Raw genomic sequence first — 25,811 nt, 5'->3', positions numbered from 1 at the left:
TGGGGCAGCCAAACACAATTGGGGGTGAAGGGAACTCTCCACCCATGATATCCACAAATGGTTTACCCCTTTTTGTTGTTGTAATTTTTGGGGAGGGAACACAGGAGGATTTGTATCCATGTGGTCTCTCAAAGGATCCCTGGGTTGGAAGAGATCCCAAGGGCCATCCAATCCAACCCCATTCTGCCATGCAGGAACTCTCAATCAAAGCATTCCCGATAGATAGCCCTCCAGCCTCTGTTTAGAAGTGGGTGGCAGAGGCCATGCTCTCCCTGGGGAGGACATGAAGCCATTTTGTGCTTTTTGTGGGATGCTCTGTGGCAGCCAAATGAGACCATTTTAGAGTTGGAAGCTTCAGCTCCTGCTGGGCCAAGTCCAACTTCCTTTACAGCCATGTGTCTGTGCAACACAGAGGAGGAATCCTCTGCCTCCTTACACACCATCTCATTATAAGAATTCAAAAGGAATGTGAAGGAGCCCTGGCAACACCACCATGTGTTTCCCAGTCTGCAAAAGGATCCCCCACACCTGTTAGGGTCCTGAGTGCCATTGGGGCCAGAGATGGGAAGGAAGGGGGAGACCAAGGGTTAATGCCCCCATCTGCCCTCCTGGCAGAGTCCCAAACCTTATGCTAGGCATAGTGCCTGCAATGGCCATGACAGAGGCCTCATGGCAATGCCTGCCCTGAGCGAGGGCATTAGATCTGGCAAAGGTTCTTTGGTGGCTAGAGAGAGAGAGGGCCCCTGGTACTCACCGTTGTCCTGTGACTTCTGGCTGGCTTGCCTCTCTGACCTTGGCCATTTCAGGCTGGGCAGAGGTGATGCAGAGAAATCCTTTGCCATGGCTTTTGGCTGGCCTGTCCTCTGAACTCTGGCTGGGCAGAGATGCTGAGGAGGGAAGTTTCCATGACTTCTGGCCAGTTTCCTCACTGATCCCTGGCCTTAAACAGGCTGGGCAGAGGTGATGTGGATAAACAGAGACATGGAGGGGAAACCCCTCACCATCTCTTCCCACGGCTCCCATGTGCTGCAGTGCTGTTTGCAGAGATCTCCTGTGCTCCCACCATGAAAGGGGGCAGCTTTGGAGGAGAGGGAGAGTCATTGGCAAAGCCAAGACCTTTCTCCAATCCTGGGAGCCCTTGCCATTTTAAGTCTTCTTCATGCTTCCAAGGCTGTAGTAAAGAAGCTGCAGAGCAACAGCAGCCACCTCCCAATGGGTCTCCCTCTGAAGCCAGCTCCCTCTGTTGAGCTGGCAGACCCTGAGCTAGGGAAGCCTGGGTTAAGGATGGCACTTCACCCATGCTCTCAGGGTCCTCTGCCATAGCCACCACCAAGGAAGGGGGGAAAGGCAGGAGAGAGGAGAAGAAGGGAAGGCCAAGAAAACTCTCAAACCGCTTTCGTAGAAAGGAAAAACTTCGCTGGCTCGAAGAGAACATCCTGCTAGGAGCTTAGGCAGGAACAAGACTGAGGCTCAGGGGGGCTAGCTCCTCCCTATATAGGGGCCGGTCTTTTGTTTATTGTCCCTGCCTACAGGAGCAAATAGGAGGAGCTAAACCCAGATTACAGGAGGACAGGACCCTCTCTGCTGGGAAATTTGCATACTTTCAATCTTGTTGAAAGATATTATATAAATATCATAAGCAAATAAGTAACAGTGAGGTGAATACACAGAGCTATAGATAGTGGTGTCTCCAACCAGTAGTGGGGGTGGTGGGTGGCCAAAAGAGTGTGCTCGGCCCTGTCCTTTGTCACAGTGGTGGAGGTGTTCTCAGGAGGAGGAGGCCTCTGCCACCACAGCAAGCCAGGAGAGCCAACCAGGTGTCAAACCTCTTCTGGGGTGTCACCAGGTAAGATCTGCACCCCATCCCCCTAATGACACCACTGGTATAGGATAACCAACTAACCAGAAACCCTGAAGAAGCACTTTCAACCAGCATAGACCAGGGTTGGGCAACTTGTGACTGTCCAGTTGTTGTTGAGGGCAGTAACCATCCAAAGCTTTCCTGCAGACCTTGAACAGCTTCTATTTGAGAAAATATTTAAAGCAAAAGAAAGATGGAAGGGGGAAGAACAAGCAGTGCGGGTTCTTCCCCCACTCCATTTTTGACTATGTGGGGAGACAGCGGGTATGGGACAATCCACTTGAGACATCCATCATCTCCCCACATGGTCAGAAATGCATTTCACTCGTGCAAACTCTATGCACCTTGGAGTGCATAGAGTTGGGAGAGGAACTAAGAAAAAGTGACTAGGTAAAGAGCCCAACACCAAGGAGAGATAGCACAGTCTGAAAGTGTTTAAGGCAAAAGGAGGAAGGGAAGGGGAGAGCCCAGAGTGGCCTGAAGCAACAGGAAGTGGGAAAAGAAAGCGTGGAATGTGTCTTGCAGTTTCACCCCTCTGAGCCTGGGTGTGTTTTCATTCCCACCCCCTCACCTGCCTTTATTTATGGGTCTAGTTTTCCTTCTTCTTTTCTGTCTGTCTAGTCTCTGTCCCCCACCCATCCCATCCATTTCTGTCAGGTATGTGTATTTTATTTCTCTCCTGGGAGGAAGTGAAAGATGGCAGGGGTGAGCAAAAAGAAAGCTTGCCCTCTATGAAATGAATGTTTCTTGGAGGGGGAAAATCCTGTGGGATTTGAAGATTTTACTTCTACCCTTACTTTCTGGTTCTTGGGAAAGTTCCTTGACTCTTGAGGTGAAATATGTATTTTGTGACAGGTTACCCCCATGGCAAGTATTTTGTGATGACATCTTCGATACTGTCTCAAAATTCCAATGTATCCATGGGACCATGAAGACTGGAGACAGCTATGATCTATACCAGTGTTGGTGAACCTTTTAGAGGATGAGTGCCCAAACTGCAACCCAAAACCCACTTATTTATTGTAAACTGCCATGTGCCTCTGGCTTTCTAGTAATAAACTCTGGCAAACTCTGTGCTGGGGCGATGGCACATGTGCCCACACAGAGAGGGCTCTGAGTGCACATGTGCCATAGGTTCGCCATCACTGAATACCTGGGTGACATGAGAAACTGGAAAACTTGGTTAACTGAAGAATGCACACCCAGCCACTCAAGATTTCGCTCTTTCTTGCTTTCTTTCTCTCACTCACCCACTCACCCTTTTACTTGGTCTTGTATACCTCAACAAACCGTAACACGCTTGAAGAAAGAAGAGATGTTCTGGTGGGATTACAGGGCAAGGTTGATAGGATCACATCTAGCTGAGTCTAAAAATTCTCTGAAATCCAAGTTCTTTGATATCCATCTGGCAGAATAACGCGGTCAAGGCCTGAATTTGTAGAATGGACTGTACAACTTCAGACTGCAGGTGCAAGAAATTTAAGTTGGGCTGTTCCCCAAGTTGGGGAAAAAAACATCCATGCCCCCCGTGGGCACATAAAACACTAGCACAGCAGAGTAGCTATGTTAGAATATTTCTCCTTGAGGAACAAATATGTTTTAATTATTTGCAGGGATGTCATAAAGAAGAATGTCTAAAATTTAAAACCCTATCTGCAATAAGATATACTCTAACATGACATGGTAAAGATTCTGCCTCCTCATCCTGCTGTACTTGAAGCAGAAGAGGGCCTCAAATTGTTTTAAAAGTGATGTCATGCCTGCAAGAAAACCAAAATCTGTACAGAGTCGCACATAACCAGCTTCTGTAAGCCACTATAGATCGAAAGTCACAGGGAGAGGTGGGAGCCTTGCCCATTACCCTCAAGCAGAACACAACTGCAGGAGGAACAAGATTAAGTCAGCTGTTGTTTTTATATCCTACTTGTGGCTTTTCAGGAGGTACTTAGGTAGTCCTTGTGGTACTAGGAAGACTTGATCTGAAGAAGCAGGTATCCTATTATTCACTGTTGCTGTGTGTTTTAAGACCACATTAAGGTAATTCTGCTCTAAACAACAACGTGCATCGAACAAAAGGACCTAGATGATTATGCCCCTAATTCTTCACATTTATACCTCACTGCTGGATCATGCTGCCTGCACTACAGATTTACATTTATTTATTGCTTAGAATCATAGAGTTGGAAGAGACCACAAAGCTATCCAGTCCAACCCCCTGCCATGCAGGAACTCACAATCAAAGCATCCCTGACAAATGGCAATCCAGCCTCTACTTAAAGACCTCCAAGGAAGGAGTGTGTTCCACTGTTGAACAGCCCTTACTGTCAGGACGTTCCTCCTAATGTTGAGGTGGAATCGCTTTTCCTGTAGCTTGCATCCATTGCTCTGGTTCCTAGTCTCTGGAGCAGCAGAAAAGTTAGCTCCCTCCTCAATATGACATCAGTGAGGCCTGACCAAAGCAGAATAGAGTGGCACTATTCTGCTTCTTTAAAAAGTTTTTTATGTACTGGTCTATGGCCATAAAAAAGATCCTACTACTAAAGACTTTAAACTTTGAAATGCTTTCTTTTTGGTCTCAGTGGGGAAAAGAAGTCACAAGTCCTTCCATTAATTATTATTAATCAGCCCTGACATGCTGTAATCAACTCACCATCCCTATAACAAATGTTCAAGCAGACACATACATCTAAATTCAAGAGGGAAACATTTTTATAGCTGTGTTTCTCTTTTCTCACACACTCACTCTATGGAATACATTCCTCCTTCACCCCCCCTGCCCCCAGTGTACCAGATCTGCAGATGGCACCATATTACTAGCAGAAAACATGACAGACCTGGAACAATTACTAAGGAAAGTTAAAGAAGAAAGTGCAAAGGCATGTTTACTGCTAAACATAAAGAAAACAAAAATAATGATCACAGAGGGCTTACATACATTCAACAAAGTTAAGGAGGAAATTGAAATAGTTAAAGATTTTCTGTACCTTGGATCCAATATTGATGAAAATGGAGACAGCAGTCAAGAAATCTGAAGCCTAAGACTGGGAAGGACTGTGATGAAAGAATTAGATAAGATCCTAAAGTGCAAAGATAGGCAACTGGTAGTTCCCATCACTATGTATGGATGAGAGCTGGATAGTGAAAAAAGTGGATAAAAAGAAAATCAACTCACCTGAGATGTAGTGCTGGAAAAGAGTGCTGAGGATACCATGGACAGTCAAAAAAGGCAAACTAATGGGTCCTTGAACAGATAATGCTAGGAAAGGTTGAGGGTATTATAAAGAGAGGAAGACCACACGCCAGATAGGTAGGTTCCATTGGGGAGGTCATGGGCCTGAATTTACAGGACCTGAATACAGCCGTTGAGGACAGGGGGTCTTGGCGATGTCTCATTCACAAGTTCAACCTGAATTGGGGTCACCGGGAAGGTAGTTAACAACAGCAAACCAGATACCACAACCATATCTGTGCCTACTGGCTACAACTGCTTCTTTGTTTTTCTTGGATACTCACCAGGGATCAGTTCTGGTCCATGGACTACTATTTTGGCACTGCTTTAAATAAATACACTATTCAGCCTACTGTAAGTTTGATAGATAATGGTGCTTTATGTTATTATTTTGTTTCTTTAATTTTAATTCACCTTTTTCCCAGAACAGGACTCAAGGCCCAGATGATTGTTTTATAAGACATGTCTTACAACTGCTATATACTGCCTTGAAACTTTGATACAGAGAAGGCTGTAATGGCCTCCAATCCAATTGTGAGCCCTAACCAAAAGATCATCATTGAATCAAGTGGAGATGCAACACTTATGTAATCCCACTGAACTCCTGGGTTTGTTTTAACTGAGATTAGCAATATTAGATTTAGGCTACATTTTCTGGGAACATGGGAGACAGGGCTTTAACGATGGCTGTTCCCAGGCTTTGGAGCTCCCTTCCCAGAGAAGCTAGACTGGTACCTTCCTGTCTTTCCTCAAGAAGGTAAAACCCTTTTTATTCTGGTAGACCATTGAGAATTGATTTTTTCAAGGAAATAGGCCTTTTATAACATGCTAGACCTTTATTTGTCAGTGTTTTAATTCATTTGGTTTCACTGCCTTTTAACTTTTATATGCTGAAATTTCTACCTATGTTTGTTTTAACTGCAGTAAGCTGTCTTCAATCTCAAATGGAAAAAAGGCAGGATAATGACAATAATTGAATAGAACACAAGTAATAGTCTGGAACACTTACCAATGGATTCAAATTACAAATAAAGAGATGGCTTGTAAACACTAGGTGCGACTTATTTTACTACCAGAGTGGTTCAACAGTGGAATAGACAGACGACTCTGAGAGCGGTGGACTCTCCTTCTTTGGAGGTTTATGAACAGAGGTTGGATGGGCATATTTCGGGAGCTGTGTTTTTCTGCATGACAACCGCTTGGATTAGATGGTCCTTGTGGTTCTTTTCCACTCTTAAGATACTATGAATATTTTTAAAGAACCCAAAAATCAAAGAAATAAAATGGGTATTTGGGAAGAAAACCCTCCAATAATGCAGGTGGTTAAGAAGAGAACCCCACCAATAATGCAGCAGTTTAGGGAGAGGTCCACTCAATAAAGCAAATGTTTAAGAAGAGACACCCCTTCCCCATCAGATGCAGGTATTTAGGAAGAAACCTTCCAATGAGGAGATGTTTATGAAGAGTGCCAGGAATGATGCAGGTCTATAGCAAGACAACCCCCCAGTAATACAGGTGTTTAGGAAGAGAACCCCTCCCCAATAATGCAACTGTTTAGAAACTGTTTAGAACCGACCAATGATGCAAGTGTATATGGGGAACCCAATAATACAGGTGGCGAAGAAGAGAACCTTCCTGCATTTATTGCAGGTGTTTAGGGGGAGCCCAATAATGCTGGTGACTATGAAGGGAGCCCCCAATAATGCAGGTGCTTAAGCAGATGACCACTAATGAAGCAGTTATTTGAGAGGTCTCCCAATGATGCAGGTGTGTAAGAAGAGGACCCTGCAATAATGCAGGTGTTTAAGGAGAGAACTTGCCCAGTAATGCAGATGTTTAGGAAAAGAGCCTTCAGTGATGCAGGTGCAAAGGGAGAGAACCCCCCCCCCAATAATGAAGGTGTTTAGGGAGAGAGCCCTCCAATGGTATTTAAGGAGAGGACCCCCAATAATGCAGGTGTGTAAGAAGAAGACCCACCCAATAATGCAGATGTTTAGGAAGAGAGAGAGCAGTGACACAGATGTTTACAAAGAGACTCCCCAAGCAGGAAGATGTTTAGGGAGAGAACCCCTAATGATGTAGGTATTGAAGAGAAAACCCAATTATGCAGGTCTTTAAGGTGAGGAACCTCAATATTGTCTGTGTTTAGGAGGAAAGCCCCCAATAATGCAAGTATTTAGGAAGAGCCCCCCCCCAATGATGCAGATGTTTAAGAAGCAAGTCCCTCAATGATGCAAATGTTCACAAAGAGACTCCCCAAGGATGAAGGTATTTAGGAACAGAGGCCCTAATGATGGAGGTATTTAAGAGACCCCTCCCCCCAAAATACAGGGTTTTAGGGGAGGGCAATAATACAGATGTTTAAGAAGAGAACCCCCCCTCAAAATGCCAGTGTTTAGGAAGAGCCCCCCCCCCCAATGATGCAGGTATTTAGGGAGAGATGTCTTAATAAAACAGATGTTTAACAAGAGACCCCCAGGATGCAGGTGTGTAGGAAGCGTAACCCCAACAATGCAAGTGTTTAGGGAGAGGACCCCTCAAGATGGAGGTGATTAGGATCAGGATGAAACCCCTCCAATAATGAAGGAGTTTAGCAAGAGAGCACCCCAATGATGTAGATGTTTACAAAGAGACTTCCCAAGGATGAAGGTGCTTTGGGAGAGGCCCCTTCATGATGCAGGTATTTGAAAGAACCTCCCCAATAATGCAGGTGTTTAGGAAGAGGACCCCCCCAAAGTAGGTGTTGAGGATGAGCCCCCCAATAATATAGATGTCTAAGATGAAAGCCCTCCCAATGATGAAGATGTTTATAAAGAGGCTCCCCAAGGATGAAGGTGTTTAGGGAGAGGACCCCCGATGATGCAGGTATTTGAGAAAACCTCCCCAATAATGCAGGATTTTAGGGGGGGATCCAATAATAGAGATGGTTAGGAAGAGAACCCCCCCCCCCCCCAATAATGCAGATATTTAGGGAGAGATTCCCTCAATAAGGAGATGTTTCAGAGGGCAGCCCCCAACAATGTAGGTGTTTAGGGGCAAACCCCTTCCCCATTATTATTGTTGTTGTTGTTGTTGTTGTTGTTAAAGCAAGGATAGAGCTCCGCCGGGGCCCCCACAACAAACTCCAACTCCCAGAATTCCACAGCCTTGAGCCAGAGAAAGAGTGAAAGCGGTGCCAAACCGGGTTATCCCTGCAGTGTGGATGCAGCCATAAAGAGAGCCAAGTCAAAGGGAGCGGGGCGCAGGGCAGGGGGCCCTTACCGTCCTCCCGAGGCGTCCTGCTGCGTGGCCCCGGGGGCCTCCGAGGGCGCTGGGCCTCCCTGGGCCTCCTCCTCCTCCTGCTCTTGGTCCTCCTGCTCCTGGCTCCCTGGGCGCCTGAAGGGGGCTCCCTCCTCGGCCAGGCTGGGTCTCCCTGCCGCCGCCGTCCTCTGCCTGCCCTTCCTCCTCCTCAGCGGGGGCTTCTCAGCCAGAGGGCCGCCGCCGCCGCCGCCGCCGCCGCTGCTCTCCATCCCGGGCGAGACCAGACTCGCCGCAATCGCCGCCTTTCCTGCCGAAGAGTTAAGAGTTAATGGCGGCGGAGGCTCAGGAAGAAGGAAAGGAGGGGAAGCGGTTTGAAAATGGCGGCGGGAGCGCCGCAGCCAATCAGCGCCGCCCGACGGTTGCTAGGAGACGCCGCCAGCCTCCTTTGGGCCTAGTGCGCAGCAGGAAGCCTGGCCTGGAAGTAGGGGCTAAATAGGGGCAAACAACAACAACATTTTAAATACACACACACTATCAGTATCCAAACTATACAAATCTTTCAATCATTTCTCCTTACTACACTATTACAATATATATATATATATATATACACACACACACACACATTATAACATTCTACATATCCTCTATATAACAATATTAATAACAATAATAATATTTATTTATATTTCCCGCCTCTCCCTGCGGATTAATAGTACTTGACCCAAAAGCTTCCTTAAGTTACTTAACATTAAGGCCTTCTTCGCTGCATAAACTAAACATTCTGCATCGTTTTTTCATCAAAATATTTCACAAAGGTTTCCTCAGCTTAATAAATATTTACATTTCTAATTTTTAGGATGATAGAGTTGGAAGAGACCCAAAAAGGGCCACCCAGCCCAAACCTCTTCTGCCATGCAGGAACTCTCAGTCTCACGCAATAACTGTCATTGACAGATGGCAATCCAGCCTCTGTTTAAAGACTTCCAAAGAAGGAGACTCCACCTTTATCCAGTTTGGCCCTCTGTGGAACAGCCCTTACTGTCAGGAAGTTCCTCTTAATGTTGAGCTGGAATCTCTTTTCCTGGAGCTTGCATCGATTCTTCTGGATCCTATTCTCTGGAGCAGCAGAAAACAAGCTTGCTCCCTCCTCAATATGACATCCCTTCAAATAGTTAAACAGGGCTATCCCATTGTATTAAATTGGACTTGAGCATCCATGGATTTGGGTATCCAAGGGGGGTCCTGGAACTAGATACCAAAGGCCCACTATACCCAATATTCTCACATTTGGGATCTACTTGTTTTTTAATGGAGGTGCCTAGGATTGCACTTGAGGCCTTCTATGTCCAATGCATCAGAGTGTGGAAAGTCACTTTAGTATTTATTGCTTGGAGTTTATCACACAGGAGGAAATTCTCTTAATTTCAAATGAAAAGAAAGTGGGGCCAGAACGCATTTACGTGAATTCGCTAGTTCAGCAAATTTACATGAATTCAAATTGCGTTTGAACTGACTTCCCATTGCCCAAAAATAGCTTGCCATTGCCCAAAACTGTGTGTGATCACCTCTCACGCAATAACATGAAACCCGATGATTGCGTTCGGACTGACTTCCCATTGCTCGAAATTGTGTGTGGTAGTCTATCACACAATAACGTGAAACCCCATGATTGCATTTGGATTGCCATTGGATTATACTTCCAATTTCCCTTGACTGATAAGCTCCTTTGTTGTTAATTACTACCAAGCCAACCTTGAGTTACAGCAGTGCTTCTCAATTATTTTCTGTCATGCCCCCCCCTAGGAAGAAAAAAACATTTTGCGCCCCCCGTGCAACTGTACATAGTATTTGCCGAGGTCAAACGAGCCCCCCTTTATGGAGCCTCGCACCCCCCCTGGGGGCGCCCCCCACTATTTGAGAAGTACTGAGTTACAGCAACCCTATGAATGAGAAATCTCCAGATCATACTGTTATCAGCCTGCTCAGGTCTTGCAAACTCAGGGCTGTAACTTCTTTCATTGAGTCTATCGACCAGAAATGCAGCCTTCCTTTTTTATTCCTATTGCCTTTTTTCCTACTGCCTACCAAGCATTAATTGTCTTTTCTCACAATATGTCCAAAGTACAATAGCCCCAGTTTGGTCAGTTTTGGCTTCTAGGGAGCCTTTAGCCTTGATTTGCTTTTGGACATATTTATTTTTATTTTTGGCAGTCCTTAGTATAGTTGCAAAAAGTTCACCACGATCGGTGCAATTTTAAAAGTAATTATAGAAAGTAATTAATGCTTTTTTAAAAGTATGTTTGCTTTTGCTTTTTTCAAAAAAGTGATTGGCATCTTTTCAGTAACTTTTGCAAAAAAAATTTTTTTTTAATTAATGCTTTCTTTCCATCCACCTCTTTGTCACTTCAACACTCACAACAGAACATACTAAAGTATGGCCAGACACAGAAACTATGTGGTATTCTTCCTACTGCAATCCACAATTTAAAACACAAGCACGTAAAAATCAGTTACTAAAGATCACAATAAAAATCACAATAAAATTTAATCCTCATTGCAATGGGGATTACAGTTTATTGCAATTGTTATTGTGATTTTAATAACTGATTTTTATGCAGTTATATTTTAAATTGTGGATTAAGGGTTCTGTTGTTTTACTATGTTTTATTTTGATTGTAACCTGCCCCGATCCTCCAAGGAGAGGTGGGCTATAAATAATAATAATAATAATAATAATAATTATTATTATTATTATTATATTGCCACAGCAATAAAAGAACTAAAAGTTACTCCACAAAAGGTATTACATAATCTCCCATCAAATCAGAACTGCAATGTAAGATACCTCTGTTACTGCAGAAGGGTTAAATAGTAACTTTCTATTTGCAGCTAATTATTTCCAACCTCTGTATACATGCTCTATAGAGTCTGGAAACTTTACTTTTTTGAACTCCCTGAATCCCTGAACCAGGCTGGCCACTGTCTTTATTACTACGCATTAGATTTACTACTGAGCTCTGGCCCTTCTCCTCACCTTTGTGGTTTGAACAAAAATCCACCAACGATCCCTTCATTGACCAACCAATGCACAATGTACTTGTTGCAAGCTTTTGAAGCTCCATATAAAGTTTGCAAAAAGTATATTGTGCATTTCGGTTGGCTAATAAAGGTATCACTGATGGATTTTTGTTTGGACTTGTTAAATGGCCAACACAGCTAGCCCTGCATGTTTTCTTAGTGGTTTGAGCGTGAGCATGAAGCTGAGAGGTCTGTATCAGGAATGTAGCCTGCCTTAGGACAGGGCTTATGGAAGGTTCTCCCGTGTCCATTCTGCATCTCTCCCACTAAAACCCATATGTTGCATATCTGATTGGAGCCAGATAGCTTTCTTTCAGGTAGTGGAAACCTCATTGACCAGAATGAGCAACTTTGCCAGAGAACTTTGTATCTCATGTTTCATTTCTCCTCCGAAGGGTAAAGGGGGGGGGGAGCCATAGGGTGGGGAGAGACCTACATTTAGAAGCAGCAAATGAAAGTCATCTGGTTCAAAGCAGCTTTGACTGGTTTAGTGAGTTTAACTTTGCTTTCTTGCCAGACTGTATAGTTTAAACTTTAGAGTCTCGGCACCAATACTAATGAGTTTTATGTTTATTACTTGGCATGCACATAGGGTCATGGATTGCCAATAGAGTGCTGTTCTAGCTCCCCTCAGTCAGAGCACATTGGTGCAAGGAAACCACATTGGAATACCATACTTGGCTGACATATTTTGCTGATCTTACTGTCCAGGGTGGCTGGTATTTCCATACGCTCCATCTAAACATTTTAATCTGGCCAACAGTCACAGGCTCAGGCACTCCAAACAGTGGGTTTAGCTGCTAAACATGTTCAGCTCTGAATAGGGTTGCCATAAGTGAGGACCTCCAAACCGGGACAAATGTAGGACAAATGCAGGACAACATTTTCAAATGTAGGACACATTTTTAAAAAATGGAGGACACGCAAAAAAATTGAGGCTTTTTTAGAAATGTTAATATAAATGCATGTTTCTTAGGCATGATCAAAATGGAGGACATTTTGACATTATTCGTAGACAGATCACGGAAATGTCCTTCCCTTTCTGGCCACCCCCCTCTCCCCATTCCAAACAGCACATCTGAGCATTGAACATGGCTTTATTTTAACATTGCCTCTTGCATATTTCAGAGGCTTATTCCACAACCAAACCCTTTGGTCAAGGGACTTTGGTTTTTCTTCATTTTGACTTGTTTTGTCTGTATTCCTCCCCACTAAATAAAGGAGACATGAAATGGAGTTAATGGGTACAAGTTGTTCAACAAAAAAGTCTTGTGAGACTCTGTAGGCAAGAGGTGCACCATGTTAAGAACTGCATTAAGCACACTTAGGCTGCTGCCACACTGCTTTCACTCTCATCACTCCATCCTATGGAATCCTGGGATTTGTAGTTTGTTGTGGTGCCAAGGCTGGGCTTTGAAATCTCAGGCATAAGAGAGGCAAAAGGCTTGGGCTGCATCTACACTGGAGAAATAATCTGGTTTGAGACCACTTTAACTGTCTTGGCTGAATGCTATGGAATTCTGGGAATGGTGGTTTGTTCCAGCACCACAGCAGAATGGCAGTTAACCCCTGGAAAGCTCTCTGACCAAGGTGACCAATGCCCTCACCCCAAAATGTAGGGCACCCAAGCAAAAAAAATGTAGGACATGGCCAAAAATAAAAGCTAAAAACACCCATGTACTTATAAATCCATGCTTCTTAGCCATGATCCAAATGGAGGACATTTTGAAATGTGACAGAAGAGGACATGTCCTGGAAAAGGAGGAGGATGCCTGGTCACCTTGTCTCTGGTCCAAAACACACTGCAGAAATAAAACAATGCTGGACTGAAATGCCCAGAGTTCTTCACCAAAGCTGCATCCACACTGAGGAAATAATCCAGTTTGAGAGTGACTTAACTGTCCTGGGTTAGTGCTGGGGAATGCTGGGAATTGTAGTACATTGTGGCCCCAGAGCTATCTCTGAAAGGGAGTCCCATAACCCTCCAAACGTAGTTGAACTGCAGTGCCCAGAATGCCTCCCCAGGTGCATCCACACTGAGGAAATGGTCCAGTTTGAGACTGCTCAGTGCTGGGGAATCCTGGGAATTGTAGTCTATTGTGGCCTCAGAGCCATGACTGACAGAGAAGTCTCAATGTCTCCCAAACACTAGCATTCCCAGGATTCCCTAGCAGTGGGTTATTATTCCTGCAGTGTGTGTGAGAGATATAAAAGCTAGGGACTGGATTCATTTGGAGGATCTCTGTGTCCAAAACACACTGCTTGGACTGCCAGGGCTCAGTGCTATGGAATCCTGGGAATTGTAGTTTATTGTGGCACCAGAGCTCTCTGACAGAGAAGGCCAAATGCCTCACAGACCCCAGAATTCCAGAGCATTGAGCTTTGGCAGTTAAAGGGGTCTCAAAGTGCAGAGGGGGGGGGGGGGGGAGAGAGAAAAGCCAGGGAGTGTGAATGAGCTCTGAGAGGAGGAGGAGGAGGAGGAGGAGGAGGAGGGAGGGAGCCAAGGGAAGTGGCCAGGACCACCAGAGGAGCCCCTGCTTTTCCTCATCTTCGCAGCCTTCTCACTGCTGGCAAGAGGCTCTGCCCCCAGCCAGGCAACGCCTCCATTCAGTCTCCTTTTGTCAAAAGAGCTCTGGTGCCACAAGAAACTACAATTCCCAGAATCCCATAGCACTGAGCCATGGATGTTTAGGGGGGGGGGGGTCGAACTATTTCTGCAGCCTTTGCTACCCCAAAGCCTTCTATTATTTACCAGCAACTTGCAAGGCAAAATCTCTTCCTTCCAAGCCCTTGAAAACCAACTGATTGCTTCTTTCCCATTGGTCAGCTTCGGGAGAAATTTGCATATGACAAGGAAAGGTGTTTAGGGCCTCAAAAAGGACCCTGTGATAAAGAATTACAAGAATACTGAGTGGTAGACATTTAAAAGATGAGACATTTAGACTCCCAGTGAAACAGGAACGATTGATGGCCTTTTCTTCTTTGCTCACTGTAACCTGGAAAGTAAGGCCTTTTGCAAGAGATATAGACCAAGTGGGCTGGCAATAGCTCTGAGTGGCAGATGTCTTGAAGACCTGCTCTCTAGGCTTAAGTCAGGCAGGGAGGCGGAGAGGGTGGCACACAGCCATGGGGAGGGAGGGCTGGAGCTGCCTCCAGGGCCTTGCTGGGGGGGGAGGTCCTGGGGGAGTGGCCAAACCAGGGTGGGACTGTGTGGCCCCACCCCAAACCGGGAAAGTCCCGCCCCCAGGCGGGATATGGCAAGCCTAGCTCTGAAAAGGAGTGTGACCCAAGGCATGTGCACATCCAGGTAATAAGGCAATCAAATCTTTAGGTGTACTTAGGTCCAAAACACACAGCTGAAATAATCCAGTTTGAGATCACTTCAACTGCCCTGGCTCAATGCTAGGGAGCTGGATATGTTTAGCCTGGAGAAGAGAGGGTTAAGAGGTGATATAACAGCCCTGTTTAAGTATTTGAAAGGGTGTCATATTGAGGAGGGAGCAAGCTTGTTTTCTGCTGCTCCAGAGATTAGACGGAACAATGGAAAAAAGATTCCAACTCAACGTTAGGAGGAACTTCCTGACAGTAAGAGCTGTCCCACAGAGAATGGTGGAGTCTCCTTCTTTGCAGGTTTTTAAACAGAGGCTGGATGGCCATCTGTCGGGTATGCTTTGATTGTGAGTTCCTGCAGGGCAGGAGGTTGGACTGGATGGCCCTTGGTGTCTCTTCCAATTCTATGATTATGATTCTATAATTCTAATTCTGGGAACAGTAGTTTTCTGAAAGATTGAACCTCCTCCGTCAGAGAGCTCCAGTCCCATGACAAACTACAATTCCTAGAATCCCATAGCATAGAGCCTTATTACCAAACCAGACAATTTCTGTATTGTGGATGCAGCCCAGAAGCCAAGTTTTCTTTCTCTTCCCTCTGGTGCCACAATAAACTACAGTTCTGAGGATTCCCTAGCACTGAGTCAGGGCAGTTGAAGTAGTCTCAAACTGGATTATTTGTGCAATGTGTTTTGGTCATTAATAACTTTTACCATCTTGACCATATTTTGATGGTGTTTGGCCCCATGTTTACTGGTTTTCACCTATGAAATATAAGTGGGTATGAGTTTACTTGAGGGGAAAATGAAGCCTAGCCCTCTTACTTTTTGTGATTAGATCTTAACAGCAGTTTTAAGATAGCTTATGCAGAGCATGATTTGGTAAAAATGGGGGCAGGTTTGAGATATGGAGGATGGAGCTTGTGCTTCATTCCTTCGCCTGTCCAGTGGTGGGGCTCATAGATCCCCAGCAGCCCTAGCCAGCATAGCTGATGCAGAGGGATGCTGGGAGTTTCAGTACCCAAGCTCTGTCCCATAATATGAGCACTGGATGCTAACTCTTGTCACCAAATGAAGCAAGGAAGCATTGCTAATTGCTCTCCCCCCCCCCCCCCCCCCCCCGTACTGTCCTTCGTGTATTTGAAATAAAGCAGAATAGAATTCCTCCTAAACTGATGCCAACAGAGTTTCAGGAAGTATCTTGTGAAGCCTTTTGAAAATAAATGTTCAGCTGGGTGAGTTCATGGGATGAACTAAGCTTTGCATGCTTTTTGCTGTTACTCCCCTAAGGCATATGGTTCCTTTGGAGCTGCATTACATGCTGACGCTCGCTTATGAAAAGAGTTATAATGAAAAGAGTTATAAAATTTTACTCAGCACGGGCCAACACCTGAGATTTTATAGTGCTACAAATTGCCAAGCTGCCCCACCTCCTTGAAATCTTCCAAACTAGCTTAAGGTGACGAAAATGATTAACTTGTTATTGAGGGCTAGCATACTGGAGGCAGAGGAAAAGGGACAGCTACAAAGAGCAGCAAAATGTCAGAATTCGCTAGACCTCAAATCACCAGGACTTTGAAGAAAAGTGTTCATTCACTCATGCCTGCATTAGACATATGAGTCATTTCACATCTGTGAAGTACTGCGCAGTTATAACGCTTTGATTCCCCTTTTAACTGCCTTGGCAACGTCCCATCGAAACCTGAGAATTGTAATTTGTAGCATTAGAGCTTCTCACAGATGTTGAGAAATGCTCGGAGCTACAATACCAACAGCATCTGGAGGAACCAGTGATTCACACTCATAGGCTAAACCATAACCACACTGTTCCTCTCCCTCTCCCTATTTTGACGTTACCTTTTCTTTGAAATATTTGTTGTTATGTGCCTTCAAGTCATTTCTAACTTATAGCGACCGTAAGGCAAACCTATCACGAGTTTTTCTTGGCAAGATTTCTTCAGAGGAGGTTTGCCATTGCCTTCCCCTGAAGCTGAGAAGATGTGACTTGCGCAAGGTTACTCAATTGGTTTCATGGCCAAGCTGGAAATCGAACCCTGGCCTCCAGAGTCGCAGTCCAGCACTCAAACCACTGTACTACATGCTAGTGATGTAAGGAAGCAGACTAGCTGATAAAGTTAAAAAATGTTTATTTGGCTATCTTTATGACATCTAACATCTAAACTGTGTTTCTTAAATGTCAGAACTGACTACTGGATGGAAAAATAATCCATGTATATGTATCATTCAGAAACAGCATGAGATCTTCTCTGAAGATGCCAGCCACAGATGCTGGCGAAATGTCAGGAATAAACTCTTCTAGAACATGGCCACATAGCCCGAAAACCCACAAATATCTATTAAATCTATTAGATCCTAAGGTTCTCTTCTCCCAAGCAGAAGGTACTAGTCACAAAGGTACAGCCCCCCCTTACCACATGCCATCTTCTTCCATCTTAACCCCCATAAGATTTTGAGGAAGCCCAGTTGTTATAGAGGGAAAGAGAAGACAGGAACCCCTCAAATGTTAACATGAACTACCCTAGTCCAAAGTCTCATCTGCCTGGTGCACTACCATTAAGTTGTAAGACAATTTTCATGTTTTTCTAGAAGCAAATATTTTCTACTTAATATCTTAGGGTGCATTACACTAACAGTATTCTGCACGCCTTTTAGCTCAACTGCCATACAACAGGAGTGAAAGTAATCACAATGGAATGCTGCCAATTCAGCTCCCAAACCTTAAAGCCAAGTGAAATTGCCATTCACAAGGTGCAACATGTTAGGGCCAAATGAGATATGATGGAGAAAATCCAGTCCCGGTCTCCCACACCTCATCCAGCTGGGCTCCAACATCTTTGTTTGCTTAAAACCAAGTGAGGAGCGGGGAAATTTGGACTGAGACTGTGGTGCTGGTGAACTGTCTTTCCCTCCTTGGCCCCACTCTCTCACTACAATCAATTCAGGGTGGTGAGGTATAGGGGAGCTTTCATGATGGAAAGAGCAGAGACAGGTTAACCCTTGCTGCACCATGTCACAGGGGTCATCCATCACATCTGATCTGGTCTGTGAGAAGGCTAGCGCCTGGAAATTTACTTTTATAAAGTAAGGAGAATAATAGAATTATAGGTGCGTTACAGACCGCCGAAAAGCGGCGGCCTGTACCTGCCCCTTTCCCTGGGGTATCGGGGCCTCAGTGGCTAGAACGGCAGCCGCTGAGGCCCCGATCCGCCGCTTTCCAGACCGTGGGGAAGGGGCAAAAGGCCGCCTCCCCGCAGCCTGGAAAGGGGTGTCCTTGGGGCTTCAAGCCCCAAGGACACCCCACGGTGGCAAGGAGGAGGAGAAAGGGGCCACTTGGTCCCTTTCTCCCTTGTTTTGCTGGGCGCAGCCGTCTGAAGGCTGCGCCCAGCGACGCAAAGCAGTGCTGCAAACCAGGAAGGAGCTCCAAAACAGAGCTCCTTCCTGCTCTGTGCAAAAGGCGCACTAAGCGCCCTTGCGCGGAGCAACGACATCATGTCCACGCCGCCCCATATAGAGGCGGCATGGTCGTGACGTCATGGCGGCCCCCATGTAGATGGGGCGCCGCCATTTTGTACGGACTCAGTCCGTACTAGGGTTAGGGGGGTGTGGAAGCACCGCACCTTCCTGACCCTAGTACGGACTGACTCCGTACTAAAAGGCCCGTCTGTAACGGGCCATAGAATCCTAGAGTTGGAAGAGACCACTCGGGAAGGGCCATCCAGTCCAACCGCATTCTGCCATGCAGGAACTCCCAATCAAAGCATCCCCGACAGATGGCCATCCAGCCTCTGCTTAAAGACCTCCAAGGAAGGAGACTCCACTACACTCCGAGGAAGGAGTGTGTTCCACTGTCAAACAGCCCTTACTCTCAGGAAGTTCCTCCTAATGTTGAGGTGGAATCTCTTTTCCTGGGGCTTGCATCCGTTGCATCCTATTCTCTGGAGCAGCAGAAAACAAGCTTGCTCCCTCCTCAATATGACACCTTTTCAGGTATCTAAACAGGGCTATCATATCGCCTCTTAGCCTTCTCTTCTCCAGGCTAAACATTCCCAGCTCCTTAAGTCTCTCCTCATAGGGGCTCATGGTTTCCAGACCCTTCACCATTTTGGTGGCCCTCCTCTGGACATGGTCCAGCTTGTCCACATTCCTCGTGAATTGTGGATCCCAGAACTGGACACAATATTCCAGGAGGGGCATGACCAAAGTAGAATATAGTGGCACTATTACTTCCCTTGATCAAGACACTATACATTTATTGATGCAGCCTAAAATTGCATTGGCCTTTTTAGCTGCCACATCGCACTGTTGACTCATTTCAACTTGTGGTCTACTAGGACTCCTAGATTTCTTTCACACTTATTAATCTCCTTAAGCCAGGTGTCCCCTATCCTATATCTATGCATTTCATTCCCCCCCCCAAGTGCAGTACCTTACATTTCTCCGTGTTGAAATTCATTTTGTTCACTTTGACCCAGCTTTCTAATCTATTTAGGTCAGACAGGTTTATTTACACTGTGAAAATAATCCAGGATGAACCCAGGTTGAATCTCCATTGTTCACATGCATCCTGAATGCACCTAATTAAGTTTTGGGAGGGGGTGCCAAAAATCTGACTTAATCCAGAATAATTGATACCAGGATTTACCCTTGAGCTTTTTAAAAAGATCCGCATTATTACTTGTGTGAATAACCAATGCAAACAGACCCGAATAGACATGGGATAAAATGCTGCATGCCTTGAATGTGGTGCGAATGCATTCACGTTGTTGACTCCATCTTTATTGGAATGCTTGGATGTATTAGAAACCAAACTTGCAGAGATGTGCATCGGTGTGGTTCCATAGTTTGATTAACAAACCTGGAATGCATGAGTGAGATGATTCACATCATTGTGCTAAAAAAATCCAACAATATCTAAATGACCCTGAAGATAAGCCCTACCAATGTCCAGACTCAATGTGCCAAAGAGCTACTGAGCAGCAGTAGCAGTATGTGTGGGGTGTTTGTGTGACACTGGTGGAGGACCTCTCAGAGACAACAATAGTGGCACTATAGCTAATACCTATTGGTACTGCACAAACGGAGGCACAGTAAACTCATTTTAATGTCTTTTACTGTCCTGGACTGCGGCCAGCACACACAAACACCGCTGATAAGGATGGTAATTAGCAAAGCAAGCAGCTGAAACAGTCCACAAACCTTGCAGGGATTGAGAGAAAGAGCAAACCAAAAGCCAAAGCTGAAGTCAGGAGATCACGATAGTCAGTCCAGTCCAGGGTCAGAGCAGCCAGAAAGTGACGAGAGTCCAGTCCGTTCCAAAGTCAAGGCAACAAGGAGTCAGGATACACAAAGCCAGTGCCGGCAGCAATCACACCAAAGGATCATGCAGTAAACTCTGGCATTGAGTTTGGCGTCTCTCTGCTTCCTAAATAGGGGATGCCCTCCTCCGTACCAGGTGAGGCTGGTTAGCTAATTGCCTCGCAGCAATTCTCTGGGATCTGCGTCTGCCAGCACTTTCAGCCCTGCGCTGCCTGAAGGAGGGAACCTCCAAGCCTGGTTCCTTCCCAGAGTCACCACTAGGCTGCTGTACCACCAGAGGAATCCCACCAGCACTAGGACCTGGCTGAGCCCCCTCCTCTGGGGCTGGGAGATCAGGGCTGGCTTCTGGCAGAGCAAGATTAACACCTCCTGTAGCCTGAATTACCTCTTGCACTGGAGGAACCCCATCCTCATCTTCCGAGACCTGCTCTTGGCTGGCCATGACATTTACCATGGCGCGTTACAAACCACCGGATTGCGGCAGTCTGCTGCTGCTGCCGCTTGCACTGTCCAGGAGCCGCAGCCTTTAAACGGCACGGCTCCCGGACACTGCCGAGAAGGAGCAAGGAAATCGCGCTCCTTCGCAGGCCCTGGAAGAGGCGGCGCAAAGCGCAAGGGGCGCATTTGCGGCGTCATTTCCGGGGTGACACGTGCAGACGCAATGTGTCCAGCACGTAAAGATGGCGGCACCCGTGTGTATAGGGCGCCGCCATCTTTACGCCCCTGTCACGTGCTAGGAGTGAGGCCGGTATGGACGCTAGGTCCTCGGCCAACCCCTAGCACGTGACAGGGGTGTATTAAAGGCCCGTCTATAATGCGCCCATGAAAACCCTATGATGGGACAATGCAAGGTGAATCAAGAGATAGTGCCAAAAGATGAGGAGAAAGGAAAGCCTGAAGGAACATGGAATGTGAGTAGCATAAATCGAGGGAAGGTAGACATAGCAAAAGAAGAAATGGAATATATAAAACCTGTAATACTGTGCAGTGGCCAGGAATTGGACGTTTTGAGTCAGATAATTAGAATCATAGAATCATAGAGTTGGAAGAGACCGCAAGGGCCATCCAGTCCAACCCCCTGCCATGCAGGAAATCCAGATCAAAGCATCCCTGACAGATGGCCATCCAGCCTCCGTTTGAAGACCTCCAAGGAAGGAGACTCCACTACACTCCGAGGAAGTGTGTTCCACTGTCGAACAGCCCTTACTGTCAGGAAATTCCTCCTAATGTTGAGGTGGAATCTCTTTTCCTGCGGTTTGCATCCATTGCTCCGGGTCCTAGTCTCTGGAGCAGCAGAAAACAAGCTTGCTCCCTCCTCAATATGACATTCCTTCAAATATTTAAATAGGGCTATCATATCACCTCTTAACCTTCTTTTCTCCAGGCTAAACATCCCCAGCTCCCTCAGTTGTTCCTCATAGGGCATGGTTTCCAGACCTTTCACCATTTTAGTCGCCCTCCTTTGGACACGCTCCAGTTTCTCAATGTCCTTTTTGAATTGTGGTGCCCAGAACTGGACACAATATTCCAGGTGGGGCCTGACCAGAGCAGAATACAGTGGCACTATTACTTCCCTTGATCTAGACACTATACTTCTATTGATGCAACCTAAAATTGCATTGGCCTTTTTAGCTGCCGCATCGCACTGTTGACTCATGTTCAACTTGTGGTCTACTTGGACTCCAAGATCCCTTTCACATATAGTCTCCTTAAGCCAGGTGTCCCCCATCCTATATCTGTGCATTTCATTTTTCCGCCCTAAGTGCAGTACCTTACATTTCTCTGTGTTGAAGTTCATTCTGTTAGCTGTGGCCCAGCTTTCTAGTCTATTCAAGTCATTTTGAATTTTGATCCTGTCCTCTGGAGTATTAGCTATTCCTCCTAATTTGGTGTCATCTGCAAATTTGATAAGTATTCCCCCAATTTTTTCCTCCAAGTCATTGATAAAGATGTTGAATAGCACTGGGCCCAGGACAGAGCCCTGTGGGACTCCACTGGTCACTTCTCTCCAGGATGAAAAGGTGCCATTGCTGAGCACCCTTTGGATTCGTCCAGTCAACCAATTACAGATCCATTTAACAGTTCCTTTGTCTAGCCCACATTTTACAAGCTTGTTTGCAAGAATGTCATGGGGAACTTTGTCAAAGGCCTTACTGAAATCAAGATATACTATATCCACACATTCCCTTCATCTACCAAGCTGGTAATTTTATCAAAGAAAGAGATTAGGTTTGTCTGGCATGACTTGTTTCTCTGAAACCCATGTTGACTTTTTGTGATTATGGCATTGCCTTCTAGATGTTCACAGACTCTCTGTTTAATGATCTGCTCCAGAATCTTTCCTGGTATTGATGTCAGACTAACTGGACGATAATTGTTGGGATCCTCTTTCTTCCCCTTTTTGGAGATGGGGACAACGTTTGCCCTCATCCATTCTGCTGGGACTTCTCCTGTTCTCCAGGAGTTTTCAAAGACTATTGCCAATGGCTCCGATATTACATTTGCCAGCTCTTTTAATACCCTTGGATGTAGCTCATCTGGTCCTGGAGACTTAAATTCATTTAGGTTAAACAGGTATTCCTGTACTCTCTCTTTACTTATTTTGTGCTGAAATTCCCTTATTCTGTCCTCTGCTCCATTATCCTCAGGTTGAGCTCCCTTTGCCTTTTCTGAGAAGACTGAGGCAAAGAAGGTGTTGAGTAATTCTGCCTTTTCTCTATCTCCTGTTAGCATTTTGCCATCTTCTCCACGCAGTGGCCCTACCGTTTCCTTCTTCTTCCTTTTGCTGCGGACATATCCAAAAAAGCCCTTTTTGTTGTTCTTAACCTCTGTAGCAAGCCTGAGTTCATTCTGCGCTTTAGCTTTTCTGACCTTATCTCTACATATGCTAGCTATTTCTTTGAATTCCTCTTTGGTGATTTCCCCCTTTTTCCATTTCTTATACATGTTCTGTTTAAAATTTAGCTGAGCTGAAAGTTCACAGTGAGTTTCTCGGAAATGAAAATTGAAGGACAAATGAGGAGGCATTACTAGTGATGAAAGATGCAAAAGTAGGCAACAGAACAGAATCAAGGACTGTAGGAAAATTTGGCCTAGGATCAAGAAATTAAGCAGAAGAGCAATAGGCTAAATTCTGCAAGACAAAAAGTTTGTTCATTCTTCAAGCAACCCAAGAAGCAACTGTATACATGGACATCACCTGATGTCCAATATAGGTATCAAATAGACTATGCAATTGAAAGCAGAAGAAGGAGGAGCTCCGTTCTCTCTACAAAAACAAGACCAGGAGCAGATTGTGGCACAGACCACAAACTGCTAATATCTAAAATTAGAGTAAAGCTAAAGAAGAACACTAAACCAACCATCATGATGACAGATAACCCGAAGAACACATCCATAGAATTTAAAGATGATATATAAAATAGATTTTAAGCCTAATTGACCAGGAGCCAGAAGAAAGCTGGATTGAAGCCAGGTACATTATCAAGGAGGAATGCAAAAAAGACACTATCTGCAGCCAAAAAGAAAGAGAAGCGTCTATGGATGAGAGTTGCAACTCTTCAAGCAGTTAAGGATCTACAGGAAGCAAAAGCAGAAGATGACAGTAATAGAGTCAGAACTCTGAATGCAACTATTGAGCAACTTGTGCACAAGGAGAAGGAGAACTACTATATTGCAGAGAAATGGAGGAAAAGGAAGAAGACCTGAGAAGGTATGACTTGCCCAAATCACTCAGAGAGTTTTCATGACCAAGCAGGGATTTGAACCCTAGTTTCCAGGGTCACAATTTGGCACTCAAACACTAAACCATGCTGGCTCTATTCCATACTGTTAGTACTATAGTTGAATTTTTTAAAATTTCTGTGTTCACTGTTCTTTGAAGTAGAAATAGTCAGTTTTCAGGTACTTTTAAATATATATATATAAATGCTAAAACCTGCTGACCTGTACTACAATATTCTGCTCCTGTCTCTTCATTCAGTCACAATGGAGCATGAGGCACAGTATGAGTATTTGAATTCCTCTACCATTTCTTGAGGCCATACGTCTTACAGTATCTAATGTATAAAGTATAAATACTGAATAAATTATTATTATTATTATTATTATTATTATTATTATTTCATTCAACCTTTATTAGGCATACAACAACATACATTTACAATAACACTTCAAGATCGTTATTATGAAATTTATGCCATAATCTTGTTGCCTCCACCAGAAAATTGGCCATTAGCCTCGTAATATGCGGGTTCCGATCTTCCAATAAGTATTCCACCGATAGCCTATCCAAACAGATACTCATTTCCATTAACCTCCATAACAATTTCCCCCTGGGAATTATATACAATGGACAAAGCAATGCAGTATGATGGAGAACATCAGGAGCTTGGTTACAATGACATATATGCTTCAAAAATGGGGTCTGTCACTATCTGCCCCGGTCACATTTGAGGGCTGTACGTTCAGCCTTGCCCATAAAAAGGCCTCCCTCAACACCAGCAATGAAAGAGTTTGAAAATAATCCAGAATCCTACCCTGCAAGGGGCAGATACTGAGCATCAATGGAAAACACACTTGGAGGAGTTGGATATGACAGCTGATATTCCCTCTCCTCAAGGAGAACCCTGATAGATTCAAGACACTCCTCTTTGATTACTAAAAGGAGGGAATCAAAATTTAAATCCATAGATATTACTTTACTTTGGTAACATTTATGAAAATGAATGAATGAAAATTTATTTATATACTGCTATTCCTATATAGATCATAGTGGTTTACAACATAAAATGATACAATTATAACAACGTATATCCCCAACAGTGTAAACAAACTACCCATAACCAATTCAAAGCTATACAAAATCCTCTAAAAACCATTATATTACAATCATTAAAACCATACCATAAAACCATACAACAAAGTAGCTGGATCAATCAATATGCAAGAAGGGAGAAAAGGATAGTATTAAGGCACATGGGGGAAAGCTTGACGGAAAAGAAATTTAGCCCATTGGGCATAATAAACATCAGATAGAAGGTACCATAAAAGACCGGATCTATTGGGCCTATTATTATTAGGTGCAGCTTGCCTTTCCCCCAGATTTCCCCCAAATTGGGACTTAAGGTGGCTCACAGTCATTAAGAATAGTTAGAATTAACAGCATGCAAAAGTTAAAAAGCAATTAAATCACCATAAAATAACTCCAAGTTAAAAGAAGAATTGAAGACCCTCCATCAGAAGAGAGGTCAGGGCTTGAGAAAGTTACTTTTCGGACCGCCAACTCTCGGATTTGGAGCTGCGGTCAAATAAAATAACTTTTCCAAGCTCAGAAAGAGAGAGCTAGACACTAAATGTCCTGCACAGCCCTTTTGCTGTGAAAGTGGACGGGATATTTAAGAAACCATATGGCCCTCCAGAGGTTGTTGGACTGCAACTCCCAGTAGCCCTCACCAGCCTGGACAATAGTGAGGAATTCTGGGAGTTGTAGTCGAAACAACATCTGGAGGGGCACATAATTCCCACCCTGTTTATGCTAAAGAAGCCAGTTGCTTTCTGATATGCATTGGTTTAATATTTGTGTGCGTAAGCCCTTAAAAGTTGCCTTTCGTCTTATGGTGACCCCATGAATTTCAGAGGGTTTTCTTAGCCAAGGAATCCTCAGAGGTGGCTTTGCCGGTTCCTGGAGAGCCTCCAGCCTCTGTATTCCTTGGTGGCCTCCCATCCATGCACT

The 25,811-nt window shown here is 44.9% G+C and overlaps 1 protein-coding gene across 1 annotated transcript in view; it reads right to left on the bottom strand.

The window, feature by feature from the left end:
• Window positions 1-8,669, bottom strand: part of NET1 (neuroepithelial cell transforming 1) — a 99,015-nt gene extending 90,346 nt beyond the window's left edge. The window contains exon 1 of the mRNA XM_089527437.1: window positions 8,352-8,669. Coding sequence (XP_089383563.1) covers window positions 8,352-8,599 — 248 coding nt within the window. The 5' untranslated portion in view covers window positions 8,600-8,669. The remainder of the gene's footprint in view (window positions 1-8,351) is intronic.
• Window positions 8,670-25,811: the final 17,142 nt, after the last annotated feature.

The sequence above is a fragment of the Sceloporus occidentalis genome, unplaced genomic scaffold, assembly GCF_023333645.1.
Source record: "Sceloporus occidentalis isolate IW3139 unplaced genomic scaffold, rSceOcc1.0.p SCAF_5, whole genome shotgun sequence".
NCBI lineage: Eukaryota > Metazoa > Chordata > Lepidosauria > Squamata > Phrynosomatidae > Sceloporus > Sceloporus occidentalis.
This window is presented reverse-complemented; position numbering and strand designations above follow the sequence as displayed.